Source organism: Leiobunum rupestre, chromosome 4 (genome assembly GCF_980474605.1).
Source record: "Leiobunum rupestre chromosome 4, qqLeiRupe1.1.hap1, whole genome shotgun sequence".
Lineage (NCBI taxonomy): Eukaryota > Metazoa > Arthropoda > Arachnida > Opiliones > Sclerosomatidae > Leiobunum > Leiobunum rupestre.
Window position 1 is genome coordinate 55749508 of NC_143387.1, and position 27349 is coordinate 55776856.

Here is a 27349-nt window from a genome sequence, read left to right on the forward strand (position 1 = left end):
GTTAAATGGCTTTCATCAAACATTATTTGATTTTACCGAAAATTATTTATATTCCATAAAAATTATTATTGTTTTTTTAATATTATTTATAATGTTTAGTATAGAGAAAGGTTAATTTTTAGTTTTGTAAAAAACAATTGTTGGTTGGCATGGAGAAACTAAAACCCATCGTAACTTTTCCCTTTGATAATTTTCAAATTAGGTCTACTAAATCCGCGAGTTTGAAGACTACCTTGTAAGTATGCACGCTTAGGTGGACCAGTAGTTCCATAAATTCTAAATCGTTATTCTTTGTATTATTTCAACCCACCTTTACTGTTCGAGTCATTCCTGAATTCTTAAAGGGAAACTACTGTCTCGTTGATTCCCTCAAGTCCTTGAATCGAGCTTAACTTGTTTCCAGCTATTAATAGACGGTAGGCGACCAAATTAAATGTTTTAATTATTTAACGTTTGTTTAACGATGAAATATAATCCGAAAGTTTAGCCCTCGTACGTCTCCGTAGCTAGTTACGGCCCTGATCGTGGCTCGGTTTACACTGAATGAGACTACAATTTAGCTGGGATGATCTTAATCTAGAATATAATTACTAGATAGACATAATACGTTGTGTCGCTAATATACTAGGCGGTATTCTTAGATCTACAGTCTGTCGTCACTACCGTAAAATTAATCGTATTTTTAATATTCCTATAATATCCGCGTTGCGGTTTCTGTAGAATTCACAGCCAATTGATTTCTAAAAGCTTCTTCGTAGACGCGTAAGCTCGTATTTTGGAAATTCCAGTTAAAATATTAATTTTTATTTTTGATATATTCCGTTTTATTATAATTTATATTATCGTATTCCTAAAATAATGCACTTCATATTTCTTTCCCAACTCTTTTTATTTTAGCCCCCGCGCGAAGATGAAACCGTGAAATACTTTATGGACTTGAATATAAAAGATTAATTAAATAAAATTATGAAAAATAATTATCTTCTTCCCGCCTTAACGCTGATTCAAATAAGGTCAATCTTATCACGTCGAGGCACTGGTACATTCGGATTTATTCAGATTCAGCGTTCAATCTCTAATATCAGAAGTTAATCCCATCTAAGCCGTAAAATTTAAACGCACCTTCTCGGAGGCATTTTTCAACGGGAGCGGTTTTACCGCGGAGGCATACACCGAATTACGGCTGAAAATATACATTGTAAAAATCACGCAGTGTAGAGATATGTACTAATTTATAAATCATATTTTCCCGATGTAATATTTTTTGAAATTCACTATAATAACGAATTTCTCCCGCACTATTTTATTTTAAAATTTAACATTAGCAGTATACGAGATACGTATAGATTATAGACTTAGACTGCTAGTTTATATAAATTACAACTAATTTTCCGCAAGGGAAATCCCGAAAGACAAGGAACATATTTCGTACCTGGTCGGGACATTTGGAGATTCAGGCTCTAATCTGCCGTCAGCCTTTCAAGGTCCACATCAAATATTAGCTAAATAGAACGATACGATTCCGCTCTTAACAACGCGCGTCGCTAATGATTCCACGTAGCCCCGTTAGTAACAAAAGGACTTCGGACCTTTGTCCGAGTTTTAGGCTCGTCACGGTTCGTGTCCGTTCAATTTAAGGGATACGGAATCATTTGAAAAAATTCTGCCTGAATTTCAGGTAGACCCCCTTTTTCCGCTAGCGCTCGTATCCGTCTGCGGTTTCTGGCGGGGGAATCTTTGGGGTGGGACGGACCGCGCAGGGCCGTGTAGAGGGGGGTATGGGGGAAAAATCCCCGGGCCCAACGGAGAAAAGGCCCTGAAACGTACTTTTTAGGGGTCTGTTACGATAGGAACCCATCGCCAGGACCCCCCCCCCAATTGTAAATTTCAATTAGAAGGGCCTACGAAAACACGGCCACGGAAACGCGCTCTTGACGTCACAAGCTGCCCTCTGATAACGATAAAGATAAAGAGAGGGAGAGGAGGATGACCGCGTACGCCGCGCTACGGGAAAAGAGGCGGGAGTAGCAATTGGACATCTTATGACGTATAATGCACCCGCGGTGTTCGATATTGTTGCTCTCCCGCGCTATTCATTATCCCCCTCCACCCGTAGCTCAGAATAGATGGTTCGACCAAACAAATTGCTCAATTTGTCCAGCCCCATTTCTAGAGACTAGTGCGGGAAACTAGAGAAATTCAAATGATTCCGCGATCTTTTAACTGGTCTATTAACGGAACATATTTTAGCCGTCGCCTGACGCCTCGCGATTCTACAAACGTCCCAGTCGCGGACTCTCCAACTCGAGGATTTAAAATAATGAAGCTCTTCTCTGATTCCGAAATAACGTTTCTGTGATGATGACACGACTGATATGTCCGAGGATCTCTTAAACTTTCGAAGTGCCGATTACACTCAGCTTCTGCATTTTGAGGGAGTCCTGCTCCCCCGTGTACGAGCCGTGGTTGGTCGTATTTACACTCATATCGTCAGACTGCAACGGCACTTTGAAACCCAGTACTTTCATAAATACAGTACGCATCTGCAAATGATAATTTCATTAAATATTTCGCTCTTAATTGCGCTTAAGTGCAGCGCGTAACGTTAAGTTATTTATAATTTCCAAGAAAGTTCCATTACATACCGGTTACGTAAACTTCATAATAGACGCTTAAATAAAACCTGCTCAGCGATTTCCATAGGAGTAGTAATACTGAGAGCCAGGACATACTCGTTAAAGCGTGATATTTTAGAGTGTACGCTACTTAATATTTCAAAATAGAAGGGCTCGTTCAATTTCGCACGCGCCTCCTGAACAAAAACACTTTGGCGTCATAAATAAAAATAACATACACTCGTGACTATTTTATTCACTGACTCGCACGCATGCGCGTAGGGGGGGGGGGGGAGAAAAAGAGAGCAGCATTTATTGAAACGCCTCAAAATAAAGCTTTATAAAACCAGGTCAATGTCAATTTAATTTTAATTTTTCTAAACAGAAAGTTTGTATCGGTGATGCATTTTAGTCAAACTAAATAATCAAAGCAAAGTGTAGTAATTCATATCGTGAATATTAACGTTAGCTTCGTCACTAAAACGCCGTTACCAAAATAATTTGAAGTAAAGTTACTGACCTGTGGATTAAGTAGAAAATAAACGAATGGATTATAAACGACGCTAGACTTCGCGAAGAGGGCGGGGCTGACAGCCCCCACGGGACCAATCAAATGGCCGTATCCGCATGACGCCATTAACGCCACAACGGCGTACGGAGTCCAGGCAAACAGCGTGCAAAATATCATCAGTGTCACCATATAGGTGACTTTCTGCTCCGACTGGCTGGCTTTGCTCTTGCCGGACATTTTCGGACGCTGCACGCGATAGAGAGAACGAACAATCAATGGTAACAGAAGTTTATAATATACTAAAGATAATAGTATTGATAGTTTTCCTTAATGTGAAACATGTACATTCGCACGATCGAGGCCGATTCCAATGAGCGCTAATGTACGTAGAGAGATGGTTAAACCCTTCTCTCGTAAAAGATATCAACACTTATCTCTTAGTAAATATGACCACTTATCTCTTAGTAAATATGGCCACTTCTCTCTTAGTAAATATGACCACTTATCTCTTAGTAAATATGGCCACTTCTCTCTTAGTAAATATGACCACTTATCTCTTAGTAAATATGACCACATCTCTTAGTAAATATGACCACTTATCTCTTAGTAAATATGACCACTTATCTCTTAGTAAATATGACCACTTATCTCTTAGTAAATATGGCCACTTCTCTCTTAGTAAATATGACCACTTATCTCTTAGTAAATATGACCACATCTCTTAGTAAATATGACCACTTATCTCTTAGTAAATATGACCACTTATCTCTTAGTAAATATGACCACTTATCTCGTAAAAGATATGAACACTTCACTCTTAATAGATATGACCACTTCTCTCGCAAGAGATATGACCACCTCTCTCGCCAGAGATATGACCACTTCTCTCGCCAGAGATATGATTACTTCTCTTGCCAGAGATATGACCACTTCTATCGCAAGTGATATGACCACTTATCTCTTAGTATATATGACCACTTATCTCGCCAGCGATATGCAAGAGATATGAACACTTCGCTCTTAGTAGATATGACCACTTCTCTCTTAGTAGATATGACCACTTATCTCGCCAGAGATATGCAAGAGATATGAACACTTCGCTCTTAGTAGATATGGCCACTTCTCTCTTAGTAGATATGACCACTTCTCTCGCAAGAGATATGAACACTTCTCTCGCCAGAGATATGCAAGAGATATGACCACTTCTCTCGCCAGAGATATGACCACCTCTCTCGCCAGAGATATGACCACTTCTCTCGTAAGAGATATGCCCATTTATCTCGTAAGAGATATGACCACCTCTCTCGCCAGAGATATGACCACTTCTCTCGCCAGAGATATGACCACTTCTCTCGCCAGAGATATGACCACCTCTCTCGCCAGAGATATGACCACTTCTCTCGCCAGAGATATGACCACTTCTCTCGCCAGAGATATGACCACTTCTCTCGCCAGAGATATGATTACTTCTCTCACCAGAGATATGATTACTTCTCTCACCAGAGATATGACCACTTCTTTCGCCAGAGATATGATTACTTCTCTCACCAGAGATATGATCACCTCTCTCGCCAGAGATATGACCACTTCTCTCGCCAGAGATATGACCACTTCTCTCGCCAGAGATATGACCACCTCTCTCGCCAGATATATGACCACTTCTCTCGCCAGAGATATGACCACTTCTCTCGCCAGAGATATGATTACTTCTCTCACCAGAGATATGACCACTTCTTTCGCCAGAGATATGATTACTTCTCTCACCAGAGATATGACCACCTCTCTCACCAGAGATATGACCATTTCTTTCGCCAGAGATATGATTACTTCTCTCACCAGAGATATGACCACCTCTCTCGCCAGAGATATGACCACTTCTCTCGCCAGAGATATGACCACTTCTATCGCCAGATATATGATTACTTCTCTCACCAGAGATATGACCACTTCTCTCGCCAGAGATATGACCACTTCTCTCGCCAGAGATATGACCACTTCTTTCGCCAGAGATATGATTACTTCTCTCACCAGAGATATGACCACCTCTCTCACCAGAGATATGACCACTTCTCTCGCCAGAGATATGATTACTTCTCTCACCAGAGATATGACCACTTCTTTCGCCAGAGATATGATTACTTCTCTCACCAAAGATATGACCACCTCTCTCGCCAGAGATATGACCACTTCTCTCGCCAGAGATATGACCACTTCTTTCGCCAGAGATATGATTACTTCTCTCACCAGAGATATGCAAGAGATATGACCACTTCTCTCGCCAGAGATATGACCACTTCTATCGCAAGAGATATGATTACTTCTCTCAAAAGAGATATGCAAGAGATATGACCACTTCTCTCGCAAGAGATATGAACACTTCTCTCTTAGTAGATATGCAAGAGATATGACCACTTCTCTCGCAAGAGATATGAACACTTCTCTCTTAGTAGATATGCAAGAGATATGACCACTTCTCTCGCAAGAGATATGAACACTTCTCTCTTAGTAGATATGCAAGAGATATGACCACTTCTCTCGCAAGAGATATGAACACTTCTCTCTTAGTAGATACCAAGAGATATGACCACTTCTCTCGCAAGAGATATGAACACTTCTCTCTTAGTAGATATGACCACTTATCTCGTAAGAGATATGACCACTTCTCTCACCAGAGATATGACCACTTCTCTCGCAAGAGATATGACCACTTCTCTCGCAAGAGATATGACCACTTCTCTCGCAAGAGATATGACCACTTCTCTCGCCAGAGATATGACCACTTCTCTCGCCAGAGATATGACCACTTCTATCGCAAGAGATATGATTACTTCTCTCGCCAGAGATATGACCACTTCTATCGCAAGAGATATGATTACTTCTCTCGCCAGAGATATGCAAGAGATATGACCACTTCTCTCGCCAGAGATATGAACACTTCTCTCTTAGTAGATATGACCATTTATCTCGTAAGAGATATGACCACCTCTCTCGCCAGAGATATGACCACTTCTATCGCAAGAGATATGATTACTTCTCTCGCCAGAGATATGCAAGAGATATGACCACTTCTCTCGCCAGAGATATGAACACTTCTCTCTTAGTAGATATGACCATTTATCTCGTAAGAGATATGACCACCTCTCTCGCCAGAGATATGACCACTTCTATCGCAAGAGATATGATTACTTCTCTCGCCAGAGATATGCAAGAGATATGACCACTTCTCTCGCCAGAGATATGCAAGAGATATGACCACTTCTATCGCAAGAGATATGATTACTTCTCTCGCCAGAGATATGCAAGAGATATGACCACTTCTCTCACCAGAGATATGCAAGAGATATGACCACTTCTCTCGCCAGAGATATGCAAGAGATATGACCACTTCTCTCGCCAGAGATATGACCACTTCTATCGCAAGAAAGATATGATTACTTCTCTCGCCAGAGATATGCAAGAGATATGACCACTTCTCTCACCAGAGATATGCAAGAGATATGACCACTTCTCTCGCCAGAGATATGATTACTTCTCTCACCAGAGATATGACCACTTCTTTCGCCAGAGATATGATTACTTCTCTCACCAGAGATATGACCACCTCTCTCACCAGAGATATGACCACTTCTTTCGCCAGAGATATGATTACTTCTCTCACCAGAGATATGACCACCTCTCTCACCAGAGATATGACCACTTCTTTCGCCAGAGATATGATTACTTCTCTCGCCAGAGATATGCAAGAGATATGACCACTTCTCTCGCCAGAGATATGCAAGAGATATGACCACTTCTATCGCAAGAGATATGATTACTTCTCTCGCCAGAGATATGCAAGAGATATGACCACTTCTCTCACCAGAGATATGCAAGAGATATGACCACTTCTCTCGCCAGAGATATGCAAGAGATATGACCACTTCTCTCGCCAGAGATATGACCACTTCTATCGCAAGAAAGATATGATTACTTCTCTCGCCAGAGATATGCAAGAGATATGACCACTTCTCTCACCAGAGATATGCAAGAGATATGACCACTTCTCTCGCCAGAGATATGATTACTTCTCTCACCAGAGATATGACCACTTCTTTCGCCAGAGATATGATTACTTCTCTCACCAGAGATATGACCACTTCTTTCGCCAGAGATATGATTACTTCTCTCACCAGAGATATGACCACCTCTCTCGCCAGAGATATGACCACTTCTCTCGCCAGAGATATGACCACTTCTATCGCCAGAGATATGATTACTTCTCTCACCAGAGATATGACCACTTCTCTCGCCAGAGATATGACCACTTCTCTCGCCAGAGATATGACCACTTCTTTCGCCAGAGATATGATTACTTCTCTCACCAGAGATATGACCACCTCTCTCACCAGAGATATGACCACTTCTCTCGCCAGAGATATGATTACTTCTCTCACCAGAGATATGACCACTTCTTTCGCCAGAGATATGATTACTTCTCTCACCAGAGATATGACCACCTCTCTCGCCAGAGATATGACCACTTCTTTCGCCAGAGATATGATTACTTCTCTCACCAGAGATATGCAAGAGATATGACCACTTCTCTCGCAAGAGATATGACCACTTCTCTCGCCAGAGATATGACCACTTCTATAGCAAGAGATATGATTACTTCTCTCACCAGAGATATGCAAGAGATATGACCACTTCTCTCGCCAGAGATATGACCACTTCTATCGCAAGAGATATGATTACTTCTCTCACCAGAGATATGCAAGAGATATGACCACTTCTCTCGCAAGAGATATGAACACTTCTCTCTTAGTAGATATGCAAGAGATATGACCACTTCTCTCGCAAGAGATATGAACACTTCTCTCTTAGTAGATATGCAAGAGATATGACCACTTCTCTCGCAAGAGATATGAACACTTCTCTCTTAGTAGATACCAAGAGATATGACCACTTCTCTCGCAAGAGATATGAACACTTCTCTCTTAGTAGATATGACCACTTATCTCGTAAGAGATATGACCACTTCTCTCACCAGAGATATGACCACTTCTCTCGCAAGAGATATGACCACTTCTCTCGCAAGAGATATGACCACTTCTCTCGCAAGAGATATGACCACTTCTCTCGCCAGAGATATGACCACTTCTCTCGCCAGAGATATGACCACTTCTCTCGCCAGAGATATGACCACTTCTATCGCAAGAGATATGATTACTTCTCTCGCCAGAGATATGACCACTTCTATCGCAAGAGATATGATTACTTCTCTCGCCAGAGATATATAAGAGATATGACCACTTCTCTCGCCAGAGATATGAACACTTCTCTCTTAGTAGATATGACCATTTATCTCGTAAGAGATATGACCACCTCTCTCGCCAGAGATATGACCACTTCTATCGCAAGAGATATGATTACTTCTCTCGCCAGAGATATGCAAGAGATATGACCACTTCTCTCGCCAGAGATATGCAAGAGATATGACCACTTCTATCGCAAGAGATATGATTACTTCTCTCGCCAGAGATATGCAAGAGATATGACCACTTCTCTCACCAGAGATATGCAAGAGATATGACCACTTCTGTCGCCAGAGATATGCAAGAGATATGACCACTTCTCTCGCCCGAGATATGACCACTTCTATCGCAAGAAAGATATGATTACTTCTCTCGCCAGAGATATGCAAGAGATATGACCACTTCTCTCACCAGAGATATGCAAGAGATATGACCACTTCTCTCGCAAGAGATATGAACACTTCTATTGCAAGAGATATGACCACTTCTCTCATAGTAGATATGAACACTTCTCTCGCCAGAGATATGCAAGAGATATGAACACTTCGCTCTTAGTAGATATGACCACTTATCTCGCAAGAGATATGAACACTTCACTCGCAAGAGATATGAACACTTCACTAGCAAGAGACATGAACACTTATCTCGCAAGAGATATGAACACTTCTCTCGCAAGAGATATGAACACTTCTCTCGCAAGAGATATGAACACTTCTCTCGCAAGAGATATGAACACTTCTCTCGCCAGAGATATGACCACTTCGCTCGCCAGAGTTATGAACACTTCTCTCGCCAGAGATATGACCACTTCTCTCACCAGAGATATGATTACTTCTCTCGCCAGAGATATGACCACTTCTCTCGCCAGAGATATGACCACTTCGCTCGCCAGAGTTATGACCACTTCTCTCGCCAGAGATATGACCACTTCTCTCACCAGAGATATGACCACTTCTTTCGCCAGAGATATGATTACTTCTCTCGCCAGAGATATGCAAGAGATATGACCACTTCTTTCGCAAGAGATATGAACACTTCTATCGCAAGAGATATGAACACTTCTATCGCAAGAGATATGACCACTTCTCTCATAGTAGATATGAACACTTCTCTCGCCAGAGATATGCAAGAGATATGACCACTTCTCTCTTAGTAGATATGACCACTTATCTCATAGTAGATATGAACACTTCTCTCGCCAGAGATATGCAAGAGATATGACCACTTCTCTCTTAGTATATATGACCACTTATCTCGCAAGAGATATGAACACTTCTCTCGCCAGAGCTATGCAAGAGATATGACCACTTCTCTCTTAGTAGATATGACCTTTTTCTCTCGCCAGATATATGAACACTTCTCTCTTACAAGGAGAGTACCCGAGGTGTTTATTGCCGATTTTGATTAAAGTCGGCCGTAATGTAGACCTATATGAGATATGAAATTTCCAAAAAGGAGACGTTGCACTACCCATTCGATTTGCCATGGCAACCGAAAATGTTTTTGACCACTTAAAACCAAAAAAATCTCCATTTAAAAAAGCATGGGATTTTCTCGGTTTCACAGGGTCCCTCCTGCGAAAATTTAAAAAAAATTAAAATCATGAAATGGGTAATTTGGACCACATTTAAGTAAATTTCATCAATTTTGGTTTATTTGGAACATTTTTGGGGTAAAATTGTAATACATTTTGGGTAAGATAAGGAAAAAATCTTATTTTTGTTATAAGTGGTCAAAAACATTTTCGGTTGCCATGGGAAATTTCATAACTCGTATAGGTCTACATTACGGCCGACTTTAAACAAAATCGGCAATAAACACCGCGGGTACTCTCCTTGTTAGTAGATATGACCACTTACCTTTCAAGAGATATGAACACTTCTCTCGCCAGAGATATGACCATTTTTATCGCAAGAGAAATGACCACTTCTCTAGCAAGATATATGACCACTTCTCTCGCCAGAGACATGACCACTTCTCTCACTTAAGTACCCTTACGTTTTTCAAGGAATGAATAAGCATGGAATAGGCGTAGACTATGATGGAAATGGGGCCGACATAGCCGAAGGCAAACAGGTAGAAGATGTAGCTGGCGTTGGCCAGGGTGGCCGTCTCCCAGTCGATGGAACAGGCGACGCCCGGTCTCTCGACGACGTAACGACTCCAGCCGAACAAAGGAGGTGCTGCCATCAAGAGGGCGTACACCCAGATGCTGGCGATGACCCCTATCGACCTTTGGATGGTCAGAATCGCCGACCGACAAGGAGTCGTGATTAATAAGTAGCGCTCCACCGAGACGGCCGTTATGGTCCCGATAGCTGTCATTCCTGCAATTCACAACACGAAATCAACGCGGAGAATTCCAGAGACATACGCATCTGACTAGGGAGAAAATCCTTTCCCAGCCGTCACGACATTCGAGGCCAATTTTTAAATACCCGAAGCAGGACCGGAGTGGCTAGTAGTTGGCCCCACCGGATATGCAATCGTGTTGGCCCCATTTCCCATTAACGCCAAATTTTTCCTCATTGTCCCCAATTTGAGTTGACCCCGATCTGACCGGCGATCGTACTAGATGGTCCCAACGGTCTGAAACGGATGAATTGTTTTTAAAAAAAGCGAAAAATAAAATTTTTAAGTGCTTCTTTGTTATGTGGAATTTTTCCTGAGTTGAACATTCGTTTGTAGTTTTTACATCGGTAAATATTAATAACCTTCACTCTGAAAAGTTTAAATTAGCGCCATTTGGTACAAATGATACAAACTATTGAATTAGGACTTCAAAGGGTTTCGCTCTAAATGATTGTTTCTTTGTAAGAATCGGTCTGCTGGACGAATCTCTGGGGTTTTTGCCATTTCCACCTCAATTTCCTGAAAACGTGAGTTCTTTTTAGTTTCGTATCGAAATGCATTTTGGGTGCCACTTTTGTTTCGTCCGAAGTGTCGCCGTCGTCGTCGTCGTCGGCACCTTCGACAATTATCGATCGCGACAACCTATCGATATCGTTCCTCTTCCGAAATACTTTTAAGGCATCTCTCTATTTGCTAACCAGGTTCCATCAGTTAAAACCATGAATTTATTTATCCCACGCATATTTCACTTTATCATTAGCCACGGTATACTTCCAGAGAGAACAGGCCACACGAGTGATTTACCTTTTTAAGCCAATAAGAATGAACTCGGAAATGACGTCCTTTTAGCGAAAGATAGGTTAAAAATAAGGTTTGAAGTTAGAAATACTTCTAGAACAAAAATACAAAATAAAGGAATGCTGAAAGCGATTTTATCATAGACGAAAAAAGGGTTCTTTTTTCATGATTCTATCGAGTGCCTGTGAGGTTTTCAAAAATTTTAACATAAAAACTATCTCTGATACTTTAGAAGAAAGCCTGAGTCAGTGCATATTATTATTATTATTATTATTATTATTGTTATTAAATAATGAATGTTCTGTTATAATTTTATTATAATAATAACTATTCGAATAATAATATTATTAAATAAATACCTGAATCTATTTAATTAAACAGATTCATGATAAATACCGCGAAAAGGAAACCTAACCATAACTAACGCTTCGACTGCTTATAAGTAATAGACGAGTTCTACATCGACTACGTTACTTTCTAGTTGAATATTCATGGGTTAAATAGATTCATGTTAAAACTAATTAGATTCGATTTAGTGGTGATTTTTACGAACGTGGGCCGGCGAATTTCTACTGATCACGTGTTGATTTTGTTTTATCATGTTTCTGGGTTTTTTATCTTTAAAGGTAAATGTCAATTACTGATTCACAGATCACGCGTACTGTCCAGATATCGTTAAAGGTATAGGTGCTGCTCTACTCACACCAGTGATTTCGCGATTGTAATTGAGATTTCGAATATAAACTTTAAGTATCAATGGTGATCTAATTAATTGGGGGATCTTAAAATTCATTTTGCGCGTGAAAATACGCCGCCATGTTAGGGTATAAAAGCGGGTAAATAAGCCTGGTATACCTCATAATGTAAAGGTACTGTCACGCGCAAAAACGTAATTTTGAAATCGGGCAATTGATTACAACCTGGCAAAGGCTTAGCTTTCCGGTTGAAGTATCGCGTTAAGGTTTTGATACGCCTGTTTCAACAGTTCTAATCTTTTCTCTCGAAAAGACATAGCTTATTTTTACCTCTCCGAGGGGACTTTGTACCCTAGGAGGGGTTATACAACCACCGTGTCTGTCTGTCTGTCTGTCTGTGGGTCTGTCTGTCAGGCCTGCGAACGCGTTCGCATTTTCGGGGCAAAGCGTAATCACTGCGTACCCAGTTTCTTAGAATCAGGGAAAAGGATTTTCCAAAAGCGCCCTCTTTTTGTCATTGGGAGGAGATGTATATTTTGGCTTGCCAACTTGTTTATTTATGCGCTAAATAACCTTTTCAGATTTATTTTTTAAGGGAGACGTTATATATTAAAAGAATAAAAAAAATCAGTCTCCAATGTGAAAGTATTACTACGGCTGTTCAAATTTGCTTTATAATATATTCTAAAAATCAAATTTGGTCTGAAAAGGTAGCGCATTTACTTATGAACAAGTGAAATGTATCTTTGAAGTATAACTCTCTTTTATCTCCTTCACTGTACGCCCTATCCACGCCGCGGTCAGCCACGACCCGAGTGCAACGTCCTTTGTGGAAACGATGCGTACGGCTCACATTTCTGAAACCATACCCCACTGGCATTTATCGGCCAAGGAAATAGCTATACAGTTTCTATTCTCGTTAAAAAGGGAATACGATTCGGAAAATGAGCCTTGTATCATATTATCCCCCTTCTTTATTACCATAAGTATCATAATAGCAATACGTTGACGCTTCCTATTCCTTTAAAGCTAATTTCTCGACTGAATCTTTTTTCCTACACTTACCCTCTCACCCAGCTCGCACTTGGTAATAGTATATTTCACCGATTTGGGTACATTTGTTCGAATTTCATTCGTCCGAACGGTGGTACAAATGTCTGAATGATCATTTGTCCGAATGCCGGAAAACAGGATCGTATGTCCGAAAACGTATTTCATTTGCCCGAAAAATTTATCACAACTTTTGTTGGTGATTTAGTCGTTCAATTTATGTTAACTTTACTGGCGAATTTCATTTGTTCGAATAATCGTTTGTTCGTTTTTTCGAACATTAGGAATTGGTTGTTTTTTTTTTAATATTGTTAATATAAGAAAATAGTAACATTAACGTGAACCTAACCTAACCTAACCTAACCTAACCTAACCTAACCTAAAATATCCACAACATTCAACGCAATTCCCACTTACTAACAAACAACGATATTTACAATGTAGTTTTTTATTTTTTATTCTTGCACTAAAAAAAAATCCGGACAAAAAAAAAACAGCAATAAGAAATACTAATTTAGCGACAGAATTTGGACAAGTGACGCTACCGATTCGGACGAATGAAACAAACAAGTTGTCCAATTCGAACAATTGAAACATTTGTTATTTCGGCGGTTCGGACGAATGAAATTCTAACATTTGTTCGACCGTTCGGACGATTGGAATTCGAACAAATGTACCTACCCCATTTCGCCTCAGTCATATTTAGACACTAGGGGGCTCCGTGCTCGGAACAAAACCTTGATTGCGCAATAGCAATCATTACGGTGATAATTTTTCTATTGGTTAAAATACCGTTTTATCCTTGAGATTAAAAAGGAAATATTTATAGAGAAATTTGATTAACAAATTTCATTATTCATTAAAACTACAGAACGGAAGTTGTAATTTTAAATTACAATAAATGTATATTTTACCAAAATGTCAACGATAAATTTGAAGAAATTAGATTGAAACAATTAAAATTTCGGTAAAGGGCTGATTATTTCAATCGCTGAGTTCCCATTGCGTGCAAGCTTATCAATTATACGAGCGAAATTGCGCTTTTGATTTTGAAACCAACGAAATAATTTTATTCCAGTTTAAAAAAGCAAATACCGAATTTTCGAATTTTCGAATAAAGCTCGGTTTTGTGACGTAACAGCTACGTGTTTTATTTTGTTTTCGTTAATTTTTTCATTTTATTTTATAGAAACATCTATTTGGGATTAATTGTTTTCATTTTAATGAGTAAAATATTCGCGAAGCTGCGTTAGACCATTTTATAAAATAATTACTTTTGGCCAACTAAAGAGAAGAAACCATACAAAATTCGTTGTCAGGTAAATTGTTTCATCTGTCAAAACCAACAACGGGGAAGCCTTTCACGTACTCCGCGCCCGTTTCAAATTCACGTAACTTAAAGGCCTTGTAAACCTCGTACAGACGAAACAGTGTACTTCAGATACTGAGGACAAGCTAGTAGCCAAACTCTCTTTGTTGGCAGTATGACTATCGGGTTACGTTGATGACTAAGTGTAGGTGAACGTAAATAAATATCAGCGAAAACGCGATTTAAATCTCAAATTTCAAAATGAGTACCTTTAGAATAATAATCAGCTAGGCTAATAGAAACGAAGCGAATGTTTATATTAGCTAATTCCAATTCAATAATTTGTCATAAATTATTAAGCACCAATTGTTTTATGATGAAAACATTTTTATTTTCTATAGGCCTTGGTCTCAAGCGAAACTAGATACATTGCGATAGTAAGTGGGTGATTTCACTTCCAATCTACCTACGCAACAGACAAAGCTACGACGGAAGTTAATTTTGAGAATAATTTCTACGCACTAGTTTGCGAAGGAGGTTCCTCGTTATCGTTAACGCAGCGCCAAGCTCACTCGCGGCGTATGTGTTAACTATTCAGGACAAGAATGTTTTCGGCGTGAACGAAGTATATTTGGCCTTTAAGTAAGTCACAAAACCCATCTCTTCCGTTGGAAAAACTCATTTTACATACATTTAACTCTTACGGTCTGCTTCTTGTCTCGTGAGTCAGTTCAATTTAGAAGAAATATTCTTAAGCCGACAACATCGGAATGTTGAATTTCGCCTCGACCCACTACACTTTACGTTTAAGACAATATTTCTAGTTTCGGAACCGAAATATAATCTAAAAGCTCTCGAAAGAAAAACAAAATACGCGTTAAGAATCGCCTTTTATTTTAAAATGTATAGAGTCCCTCGAGTGATTTCGCAGTTTCTCTGGGTTTTCTAGGTAAAAAAGAAAAATTTTAGCCAACGAATTTAGGCCGCACAAGGAAATACCGTAAAGAAACGTAGATGAACTCCGAAGTAACGTTTTAGTACAAGAAATCTCAATTTCTTTATATCTGGAAAAGGTTTAGAAGCGAGTCTGGGAATGTGCGCGAATTTTTTTCAATCGATAGTTTATACCGTTGAATATTTCTCAGGTTAAGAAGAAATTGTATAGTTTTGGCCGACGACTATCTTGCTCAGACTGAAATTAAGTTTTTGTTTTATTTTTCAAGCTCTCCGAATGAAATTCCTTTCTCGCGACTCTCTTAAGGAATCGAAATGAAAACGTCGTCGGAAAAGCTTCGCCGTTTTACTTACGCGAAAATCCAAAGACTAAAATTAAAATTAAATATATAATGAATAATTCCAAAGTTTAAATTGAAAGTTCAGAACGTATTTCTTTGGTAATCTGTCGTAACGTTTGAAATTTTTCAAAATGGAAATAGTCTTGGGAATGTAGAATAAATTTGGGTTTAAATATTGCTTTTTGTTTTAAATTTTATTGCCGACTGGGTGATTTCAAATTCAGTATAGCTCCTAAATTAATGGCGCAAATCGCTTTCAAAATAATAAATGTGATTGAAATTTATTTTTCAACCTGTAGCAGCAAAGAATGTGTATAAAAGGCATCTACATTTGAGCTCTCAAAGTCGATATTCTTGCTTTGCCTCGTTTAAGCGTCGATGAAAATAACTCTTGATATCAATCGTAAATCGTTTTTCCGCTTTGCACAGAAACAAAATTATTAATTAAGATTAATAATTATTCGGCAACTTCTTTCTTGTCGATCCAGTTTTATGCAATTTGTATAGCTTATAAGTTTAGCCAAGAGCTTTCACTACATTTTATCAAGAATGTATTTATTTATTCTTCAGGATAATGTTCAGCGGTATCGTGGCAGAATTTTCCCCAGACACGAGAAAAGGGGGAAAAATATTACTGTAGTGGGCTGCAATGGCGTCAGAAGAGCTCAGATTTAGGGATCCAATGATGTCTCGGACGGGTTGTTTTCCTCTTCGGACCCAAGAGGGGTGGATTAGGAACAACGCTAAAAATCAGTGATAGGTTCACTGATTATTCTGAAACTCGATTCCCCACTTTGAGAAGCCTAAGTTTCTGTTCGTTATCTAGTGTCTTTGAGCATTTTTATGGTTCGAAATGAACTAGCTCTAGTAACCCGGTCACATGAATTAATGACTTTAAAAGTTGCGCGATGACTTAGGAGTAAGGTGGTACCCAGGGTATTATCCTAACTGATTATTATTAATATTATTAGATTAATTCTCAGTAAATATTTTAGTTGACACACTTTTCGGACTTATATCGCTCTTGCTAACTAGTTATTTACTGATTTCAGTCATCAAAACGAGATAATACTAGTGGTTGTCTAAAGTTCATTAATAAACTTGCATTGAAACTGTTAAATAGCTACATTTCACTGTTTTTCGAGAATCTTTTAAGGTAGCATTTTAAGAGCGTTAAAGTTATTTATTTCGGGTGACTTATAATTTTTAGATTTTAATTGCTTTCTTCACCCATACATAAAATGACTTCGCCCCAGCTTTAAAAAAAGGGTATCGTTTATTCTATTGTACAGCTAAGAAGGGACATATATTAAAAATAGTTACATGTAATTCCTTTGATTTTACTTAACAGTAATCTGGGTTAAGCATTCTTGGGAAATTATATTGTAAAAATTAATTTTATCATGGTTTTAATATTTGGTTTCCCACGTGGCGGAAACGTTTTAAAAAGCACAGCGCTATCCCGAAATGAGTTCTTATTTATTTGAAAACTACAGGTTTTCAATTTTATTTTCTTTACGGGAGATGGATACATTTAATACTTCTTTTTGGCTTCGAAATAAGCAATTATCGGGCAAAAGCAATCTAAACTTTATCCGGATGAAAATGACTTCATTGCCACGATTTCTCTTCAAAAAAAAAGTCGATTATCGAGATCGGCGGCTTATCAAAGGGTTCAGACCAAATATAAATATAAGCACTGCGGGGTGCCCCTCGCGGAGGGTTCGGAGGCTGGGAAAACTACTTTCCACTGGGACATCCGAAGCACCTGTTCCAATTTGCATTAGTCAAAAAATTGCGACACATACCGAGGGAAAACTTTTTTTCCAGCCCTAGGGCGACTTACGGCCAATTTCTATATATACTGTTGATGAATCGAAGGAGTCGGAAGTGCTGTATATTAGCCGCCGACAGCTTAGGGGCGCGCGAAAAGTACTGATTTACCGTCTCCAAAAACACAGTTTTATAAAAGGTTACTCGGCCTTCAACGCGATCCCCGGAGAAATTTGTCGCTGCTTTTGCGATTGATGAATCGGAACCCTAAGATGCGGTTGCTCTTTTGAAATTCCAACACCGACCACTCCCCAGATGATACGCTACGCGAAATGTTTTAACTTTTAAAAAGTTTATTTCAAAAATATCTTTTAATGGTTGTTAAATTCCCCGAATTATTCAAATAACTTTTAATACAAGCATCGCGATACGATATTTTTTGAAGTTTTAAATTTATTTATAAATACCGATTTAATAATTCAAATAAATTATGATACTAACGTGTATTGAATGCACATTGTTTTTAGCTATTATTGTTAATTTTTGAGTCAAGGCCTCGCTGTTTCTTTATAATTCAAGAAAATAAATTTTTAATTGTTTATTTTGATTTGATTTTCAATCGAAAAGACACTTTGAACTTTTGTCGTGACTAATCTAGAGCTCGTCAAACCTTAAATGAAAAACAGTCGTAAAAAGGGGGGTTTACAATGCTATATTTGACTGTGAACTGTGCAGGGAAAGTATCAGTGCTACATGTATAATTGTAGCGCCACAGTTCTCAGCAGAATGTATCATTTTAACGAAATTAAATTAGGTTAGTCTGATAAGTTAACTAAGCTCATCTGGTATTGCGCTGTCCCACGTGGGGAGTTAGTTCTAACGAGAAGCAAAATATACAACTATATAATAGCAGCATTCCCTAATTGCCCCGATTTCGACGTCTTGATCAATTTATTTATAACTAATTCGGGCTTTAAGCCTTTAAGGACAGTATTGCTCTAATCTATTTGGAGCAATAACTGACAGGAATCGAATTGAGAACCAGGAATGTCTTATTTAAACTAATTTGATTTAAATCGGCGATTTAAGTCTTGATTTAAATAAAAAAATATTGATTTAAATCATATTTTATACTTCTAGGTATTTATGAAACTGTAGCAAATAATTGTTTCTGAAACAACGCCAATTCATAGCACACTAAATTACAATTACTATAAAAAATAAAATTAAGATAGGGTCAATGGAGGTAAGTGTGATCAAAATATTTTTGTTGGGAGTTTACTTGAAATGACTTCTAAACTAAAAATTGCACCCTCTTAAGAATTGGTACCATCAATATGGCCACTTTGTCCTACACAACTACGCAATCAAATTTAATATCAAATAAATCGTTATTTAAATATTAATTATTCAATTTAACTCAGTTACTGATCATACTTACCCCCAAAATGCGGGGCAAGTGTGATAGGGGGTGGGGTAATTGTGATCACGTGAAATCCTTGACCAATTGCTATGAAATTACAAACATGGCATCGCAATAAAGCTATATGATTTTCGAAGCTATAAAATAATATATTTTTAAACTAAAGTACCCAGATGCTTGTGTAGCTAGCTAAAGCTTCACCTTTCCTTTTTTAGGAAGTTTACATCGATAATATTTTAAAAGGGTGTCTTATAAACTATAAATTATTTTACCAAAATTTAACATTGATTAACTGATTACACTTACCCCACACTGCAAATTTAGAAAGAGTTTTTCCAGATTAAATTTTGAAAACAGCAAATTAATAGCAAAAATTTAAAATTTTCCCAGCAGGTTTAATGATAAGCAGACTACAAAATACCAAAATATGAAACCGGTTTGCCAGTTAGGAAAAAGTTACGGAACTTTTCTTTTGGGCATAAAATCTCTAAACACAAGTAGAATAGTATAACGTTTTTTCAACTAAAAGTTTTAAAAACTAAATTTAATTTAAATTAATATTGAAAATATACAAAATGTGTATAATTAAGTATATTTAAATATCCTTTCAGCAAATATTTTTTTATAATAATATATGGGGAAATAATAGGAGGTGATCACACTTACCTCCATTGACCATAATTAATTTCGATTTTCGTTTACGTTAGCAATGCACGCAAATTATTAATACATTGGTCAGGAAAAAAGATACAAAATACGTTTAAAAATCAATAAAATAAAAAAAACATTAATTGTTTTATAAAAAATCCGACATAAATCAAATTAATCTGTTTTTCTTAAAAATCTAAACACAAATCATCAATTATTTATGAACTTTATTATCTAGTCCGTATCGCCAGGTACTCAGTCCAAGCTTGGAGGAGGGAAGTATTCTGGAGTGGAAAATTCCATAGCGGTAATAAGAACGTCCTTTCCCGCCTATTGCTGTTAGAATTACCCAGACTACCCCGGTTTTTGGTCGGACGTCAGCTTTATCTGCCATCATTCTGGCTTGATGACGTCCGACCAAAAAGTGCATGATGGGAATTTTACAAAGCCGCAGGTGGCGCCCGACTTTTCCACTCCAGAATACTTCTCTCCTCCAAGGTCCAAGCCCGAAGCGGTACTTACCGGCCAGCGTCATGAGGAATCCGTGCACCTGGCAGAGGACTTGTCCGTAAATCCAGCGGTGGTAGAGCGCCGTCACGAAACTGGTGAAGCTGCCCAAAATGGAGATGCAAAAGTCCGAAATGCTCAAATTCATGAGGATGACGTTCATGGGGGTCAAGAGCGTCTTGTTTCGGCTCAGGATGACAATGACGGTCAAGTTGTTGGTGCCGCCGACCAGCGCGATGAGGAGCAGAATGGCCGCCGTCACGTGGAAACCCGTCCCAGACAGGGTCTCGACTTGGGTGGCGTTGCTCGGGGTCAGGATGAGCCGATCATCCTCGTCTTGGGGGCCGGGATCCTCCAAGCTGGAGTTGCTCTCGTTTCGCACTAAATTCCAGTAACCCGTCAAGTAGACGCAATCCGTCATCCCGAACAACTCCTAATGACGGAATCCTTCTCGATGCCTGTGCCTATTCTGAAAAATCATAAGCATACCATGAACGATGTAAATGTGGTAATCTTGTAATATCGCGCGCTATTGCTCATAAGTATGCCACTAGCTCTATTTCTTCACTAACGGTTTTTTTCACAGATATTGCGTCATCCATACCGTACGTAATATTTGACGTATCGAATCTCAAATGTAGGTTATGCCGTCGCGCAATTAGCTCTACGATTGATAAACTGATGGCCATTATTTTATTAAACAAACCTGTTTGAACAACCAAGGCTTAGGAGCTAAAATTAACTACAATATAGTGTCAAGTGCGGTTAATGTAATTAATTCGCAAATTAATTAAGTTTTCGCAGACTCAGATTCTTAAATAAATTGGCATTCTGAAATAAAAGAAGCAGGTTTCTTGGAAAAAATAGTTGAAATTCAGGTTGAGATTTTCTGGTGCATCTACAAGGTCGGAGTCTTTGCGGATTCTTTTGAGCCTAGGCCTAACTTTTCTAGGCTTGGTATGGGTTTTAATTACGCTGGTGGAATATCCCACTTCGACGACTGGTTCCATTTTCGGAAAGCGATCACTGAACCGAACCGTATTGTTCATTTTCCCCAATCTTTTATTTTTCTAAACTACCCTTTAAACAAACCGAGCGAGTTTATGAATTTCAATAAAGCTAAATTGGGCTGACTAAAATTCTGACCCAATTTCGAAGTTTTCCATTGGCTTAAATACATTTGTTAGTGGCCAATAGTGTGACTCCCAAAATTACTAGGATGAATAAAATGGTTAAAATCTAACGTAGTCCACCTTTTTACTGGTTCGTGGTGAAACAAACCGTTCGCGAAGATTTTTGAATGGAATAAAGGTACAGTGGCATACTTATGAGTAATTATGTTACATATGCTGATAGCGTAACACAGTGTTCCAAAAGCCCGATTTTTTGGCCAAAATTCTAGAATATGTAAAACTATTTATGATAGGTACCTATCATAAATAGTTTTACATATTCGTTTATTCAGAATACCTAGATTTGTCAAATGTACAAATTTTTTTCATGCGAACCCTAGCGGCCAAGTTAGCTTCCTATTGCGTTTTTGACAATCTTGACCTTTACATTGGATAGATTAAGCTATTCATATCATGTAGTATTTTTTGGATGGTGATGTCTCGTATATAAATAAAGATACGAAACGAAAACCATCTCAAAATGCACAAAATCAGTCATCTTTGACTGGCTCTAACTCCAAACGATGCTAGCCAATTTCGTAGATCTTTTCACTATGGGTAGACAAGAAGTCATATAATGTAATTACGGTGAAAAATCGTTGCGTTCTCTGTTAGTTCGGCAACCATTGACGTTTATCTATGTTAAAACAATTTCTTTAATATAGCCCAAAGCTAGCCAAGATTTGGGCGGTTTTTGGGCTGGAAAAATTAAATGTTTTAAAAAAAATCCGAAACTGAAATTTGCTCACAAAATGGTTTTGTTTACGAATTTGTTCAAGCGTGGGACATACCATTTGGAATAATCCATCTCCACAGTCTATTAGATATTGCAGGCCTCTGAGAATTCAATTTTTAAAAGAATGCAAAGACTCCATTTTGAAGAAAAGGTTTGGGTTGAACAACAGATTGAAGATATTCAGTCGCTTAATTAACAATTTCAAAAAATCTAAATCTATCGATCAAATATAGTCTCTATTTGACGGTAATTGATGGAAAGGTTTTAAGTATCATTTCTGGAGCAAAATCTCAGCAAACCTGTTCTATATGCGGTGCCACCCCAACGCAATTTAATCAAATAAACCTCCAAACAAGACATCACATAAACAAAACAAAACCATTTTGTGAGCAAATTTAAGTTTCGAATTATATGACTTCTTGTCTACCCATAGTGAAAAGATCTACGAAATTGGCTAGCATCGTTTGGAGTTAGAGCCAGCCAAAGACGACTGATTGTAAAACTATTTATGATAGGTACTCTCTAGAATTTTGGCCAAAAAATCGGGCTTTTGGAACACTGTGAGTAAGTAGCGTAAAACTTTTTAGTGTGACCACTGAACCGAGGAGTCGGACAATTGATATTTTGAGTACGGTATTTCGAATCTCAAAGTTATTTCAGAAATCAGAAACTGATTTTGAGATTTCAGAAAACGATTTTAGCGTTGATTCCTGTTTTTATAGGCTGATTTTCGCCCAAATGTGGGGTTTTTTTCATTTTTCAAGTTGATTTTAAGATCTCTAAAATCATTTTTTATCTAGCGGTTAGCTCTAAATTTAAAAATAACTAACTACAGATTAAGTAGTGTTAATACTACGTCGCCGTTAAAACAAAACCACGTAACTTGAGATACGTGGTTTTGTCAAAATTGACATATTTAGATTCTACACCCCAATTTACGTATATAACATTAAAAACATGAATAGGTTGCAATTGGATTTATTTTTTTAAATCGAGAAAACATTTAAACGTATCTTTGATATTCACAACGCATTTCGCGCAAAAGCACGTATCTTGCTTAATTTCAGTTCCTAGCTCACTTCATGACGCAAAACCACGTATCTCTAAAAATTCCCCTTTAGCAACATATTTTTAAATTAAAATCCTCATAAAGAGTCAATATTGAAACGAAATTATTTAACTATAAAATTAACTCACGTGTAAAAACCTAACACGCGATTTCACAAGTCCCTGCAAAATTAAAAAATCCATTTTTCTCAAAAAGGCCACCGAAAAGATACGTGGTTTTGTTTTAACGGCGACGACTAGTCGATTTTGTATTCGGATTCGATAATTTATTTATGTTGCCAAAGAAATGGATGTTTTTTTAATTTTGAAAGCGTTTTAATTTTCAATAGCGCTTGGTGCTCCCGTAAAAATATCTGTCAGTAATGATTTCTAGTAAATCGTTTCATGGGAATATCAAAGACTATTGCCAGCCGGCGGAAAGTTAGCAGTCCTTAGCCACGTTATGATTCATGTGATCATTGTAGAAACAGGTTATTAACTAACGTTAGGTGAATAGAAAATGCTATACTTATTTTTGTTAGATTACTTTCGCTGATAGCAATATTTAGTACCAAAAATACACAGCGGTGGCGATCGTAAAAATTATTGGGGGGCACAGGCCCTAATTGTTTATACAACATACATGTACTTAAAATTTAAACAAGAAAATGTACAGCTTTAAATCTGTATTACTATATTTTTTTTTAGTGTTCTTGCTAATATCTCACCCGTCAATGAATTAATTGATAACAAAATATAAGTCAGAAAAATATCCGTGCCTTAGTTCGTCACATAAATTACGAGTTTATTTTAAGTTGAAGATAATTGGATAAAACAGGGTACACGACGAGGTAAATTTCTGTTTGGACGAATCAATTTTATGCTTATTTCATCCTAATGTTAGTTGCATTAATAACTTCTTTAAAAAGACTGAATTAGGACCAAAATATAAAGGCAGTGAGATTAGAAATTTTTCCCTGATTTAGCTATTTATCCTAGATTTAATTTCTGTGGGGCTCTGCCCTCGTAGGTTTTTCCCTGGGGGGCTTGAGCCCCAGAAATTAGTCGTACTTGGGTGAGGGGGAAGAGGGTTTCAAGTCTCTCTATCTATCTATAAATATATATATATATATATATATATAACTGAAGCGACATAAGAAAAGACACTTTCCCATGCTACATGATAAGAAAATGTGTGTTTAGGGATTAGACCATGATCGTGGCAATACTGTTCAAACACACATTCGAATAACCTTGGTCAGAAACTAGAGATAAAAGGCCGTTGAAGGCTTGTTTAAAAAACGTTCGCAAGTTTATTTTTTAAAAGCGTCTCTACGGAATTGTCTACCCGTCAACCGGAGAATTCCCTTCGATAGTTAAAGACTTAAACCCTTTTCACACGAGCCCACATTTTTGCTAAACATTGTTGGTGAGCACGAGTCGCAAACTGAGAACAGAAAATATTTCAACAATGTGTTGGTCACACAAATATGATTTAAAAAAAATTCAAATTCAATAAATATGATTTATTTATTCAACAATAAGCTGTACACGAAGCCCTGATGACTTGTATATGAACATCGTATTTAAATAAAAATAGCACTCACACATAAAATAAAAGAGAAAAAAAAAAGAAATGAGTAAATAATATTATAACATTGAGTTGAAATAATACGAAACTTTTCCCCGAAAGGTTTTACAATTTCAGAGGGATGCTTATTCCAGTCATTTATGACAGTGTGGGTTAAGGAGTGGAGTTAGCGAGGGGCTTAGACAATTTAAACGGGTGATCTCTCGTCCGTGTAGAGCTATGAAAGGTAAAAAATTCAGAAAAATTTAACATTTAAATAAGAAGTCGTGCAGAAGGCAGATATTATTTACTTTGTGTTGAATAGCAACCGAATCGATATTTAAGGCCTTAAGACGGGAAGAGGTAGACAGAGTTACACATCCTTTTGATTACGCATATTAATGTTAAATACATCTTTTAATACATATACATATATTTACATCTGGTGCCGGTAGTCGGCTTTTTTCTGAACACGTATGTAAGGCAAGTGGAATACTTCTACAGGCGTCAGTAGGCTAATTTTAGACTTAATATTTCCGGTAACAAAAACAAGAATACGGTAAACGATAGAACTTCAAGAGCATTCCCTTCACTCTGTTTACACCGCGGAATCTGTGCATGCAATACAAATTAACTATTCTTTGTGAACAGGTGAAACTAATGCGTTTTCTTCCGGAAAGAATTCCGTTTTTAACGATTGTAGCATCCAAGGGTTCTTTTGTAAAAAAAAAAAATAGGCGGTTACACAAATTTTATTTTCGATTTCGTAAAATCGTTTTTCTACGCTTTTGCGATAAATTTGGTAAAGGTGGCGGCCGTGGTTCAAAAGCGGAGCGTGGTAAAATTTGCTTTACAATACAAAGATTATGGGGTTCTTTGGAATGCTACCTATAGAGAGTGCATATCTATCTACAAAAGTAAAGTCAGGAAATTGCTTGATTCTTTTGAAATGAAATCGCTCGAGAATCGCCCGAAGGCTTATCTTGAGTGGAATACTAATATTCATTTTTCTATCTCTACAAAAAGATTTATAGGTTTTCATCTGAAGTAGCTATGCAGAAAAAAAAGATATTTTCCACTCTGTTAACTTTGAATGTAGCTTAAAAATACAGCGTTGCTCAGATAAAAAAAACTGCACCTGCAACTTGCCACGACACTAGGTGGTTTATTTTCGCTGGTTCCGGGATTTCGGAGTAGGGTAAGAAGAGTAAGGCTATGGCGTCATTTTACTCCGATTCTGTGGTGGTGATAGTTTGAGTCGGTGTAAAAACGTTATTCCACAATGGCTGCCTGTGGCCTTTTTAGCAGATAAATTCTGGCTAGCAGACGACAAATTCCAATTTTCTCCTTTACACCTAATTTTCCGAAGGAGTAAAACGAGTAGCCCTAATACTCCGGAACAAGTGAATAGTTTATGAGGTGGATTAATTATCATCCCCGGAACAGGCGAAAAAAACGTTTTAGGGTAAAAAGAGAACACTTTTAGTCCGAGAACGGGTGAAAATAATCCACCTACTATTGAATTAATAAGCCTAAAAAGTGTTAGCCAACATTTTTAATAAATATTTGAAATTCTCCATTCCGAACATTTTCTATTTGAATGATATGGGACAGAAATAGGCTCGCACTGAGTCATCCAAAAAAAGTTATCTGGGAAAAAATATGTCAGCGACATAAAATAACCTTGAAGTGAAAGAGAAAAAAGTTTGTAAAAAGGACATTCGCTTCATTTGAGCTATTTTTGGTTGCGATAAACTCTTAGTTTAAAACTGAATTTAAACTATAAACTTGAATATTAAGAAATTAATATTTCGGAGAAACAGTTGATCCGAAATTTTGGGTTTTGAAATAAATGTATTTTGTGAATTTAAAACGTTTTTTAAGTATCATTTTTAATATTACATCGTATAGCAATGTACTTATATAACTTGATCTATACTCTAATATTTAAAAAATATAACTACAAATAACCACGTTGTATAAGGTTTTTTTCTTGAGAACGAGTTAAGAAATGAAAAAATAAATATTTCTAAACTTACCCTAAAAAATGGAAACAACACGGGCAATTTCAAAATTTAGATGGTATTCCTAAAATCGTCTTCTTTTCAACGTTAGAATAAACCGTCTTGAAATATTGAACGCGAAAACTTTTCCAATTTGAAAACGTGCGCTCCAAAGAAGCGGTCGTCTCAGGAACAGAGTCGCTCGCATCTCTCCGGCTCCGCGGCCAGGCTATATCTGCTCATCAAGTTTCCACCTCTGATCCCACGAGCGTCGGGGGAAATATCCCTTCCCTCTATCGGCCGAAAGTAGCAACATACGTGGCCGTATTATACGTACACTCTTCTGTCAGATCACGTTGCCCTTCTCGGTGTCTCATTCTTCTTTTTGACGATGTGTACTTGTCAATTAAAATTCGTGACACTTCTCTTTCTGAAAAAAGGATCGCATTATTTCGAACGTTTTAAAAAGTCTCATTTTAATCACAATGGGTCTACATATTCTATTTCAAATGTCTACATATTCTATTTAAAATCTGAAAACGCCATCTGGA

General features: G+C 37.7%; 1 protein-coding gene across 2 annotated transcripts; it reads right to left on the minus strand.

Moving 5' to 3' along the window:
- Positions 1 to 1952: 1952 nt before the first annotated feature.
- LOC149948368 (rhodopsin-like) lies at positions 1953 to 27219 on the minus strand. 2 transcript variants are annotated; one of them, XM_090172183.1, is made up of 5 exons: positions 26835 to 27219; positions 20286 to 20739; positions 10419 to 10747; positions 3136 to 3372; positions 1953 to 2543 (listed from the first exon to the last, which is right to left on the minus strand). In XM_090172183.1, exons 2-5 carry the CDS (start codon positions 20689 to 20691, stop codon positions 2391 to 2393), a joined length of 1125 nt encoding a protein of 374 aa, XP_090028309.1. In that variant the 5' UTR covers positions 20692 to 20739; positions 26835 to 27219; the 3' UTR covers positions 1953 to 2390. The 2 variants fall into 2 exon arrangements, with proteins under 2 accessions (XP_090028309.1, XP_090028310.1); XM_090172184.1 differs by lacking the exon at positions 26835 to 27219 and having other exon boundaries at positions 20286 to 20740.
- Between the last annotated feature and the right edge of the window lie 130 nt (positions 27220 to 27349).

Excerpts from the sequence above, each read along its gene's own strand:
- LOC149948368 (XM_090172183.1), bottom strand. The coding sequence starts at position 20,691 with ATGACGGATTGCGTCTACTTGACGGGTTACTGGAATTTAGTGCGAAAC. Across the intron at positions 10,748-20,285 it reads ATTCCTCATGACGCTGGCCG|GAATGACAGCTATCGGGACC; the intron begins GTAAGTACCGCT and ends TGTGAATTGCAG. Across the intron at positions 2,544-3,135 it reads ATTTTCTACTTAATCCACAG|ATGCGTACTGTATTTATGAA; the intron begins GTCAGTAACTTT and ends TATCATTTGCAG.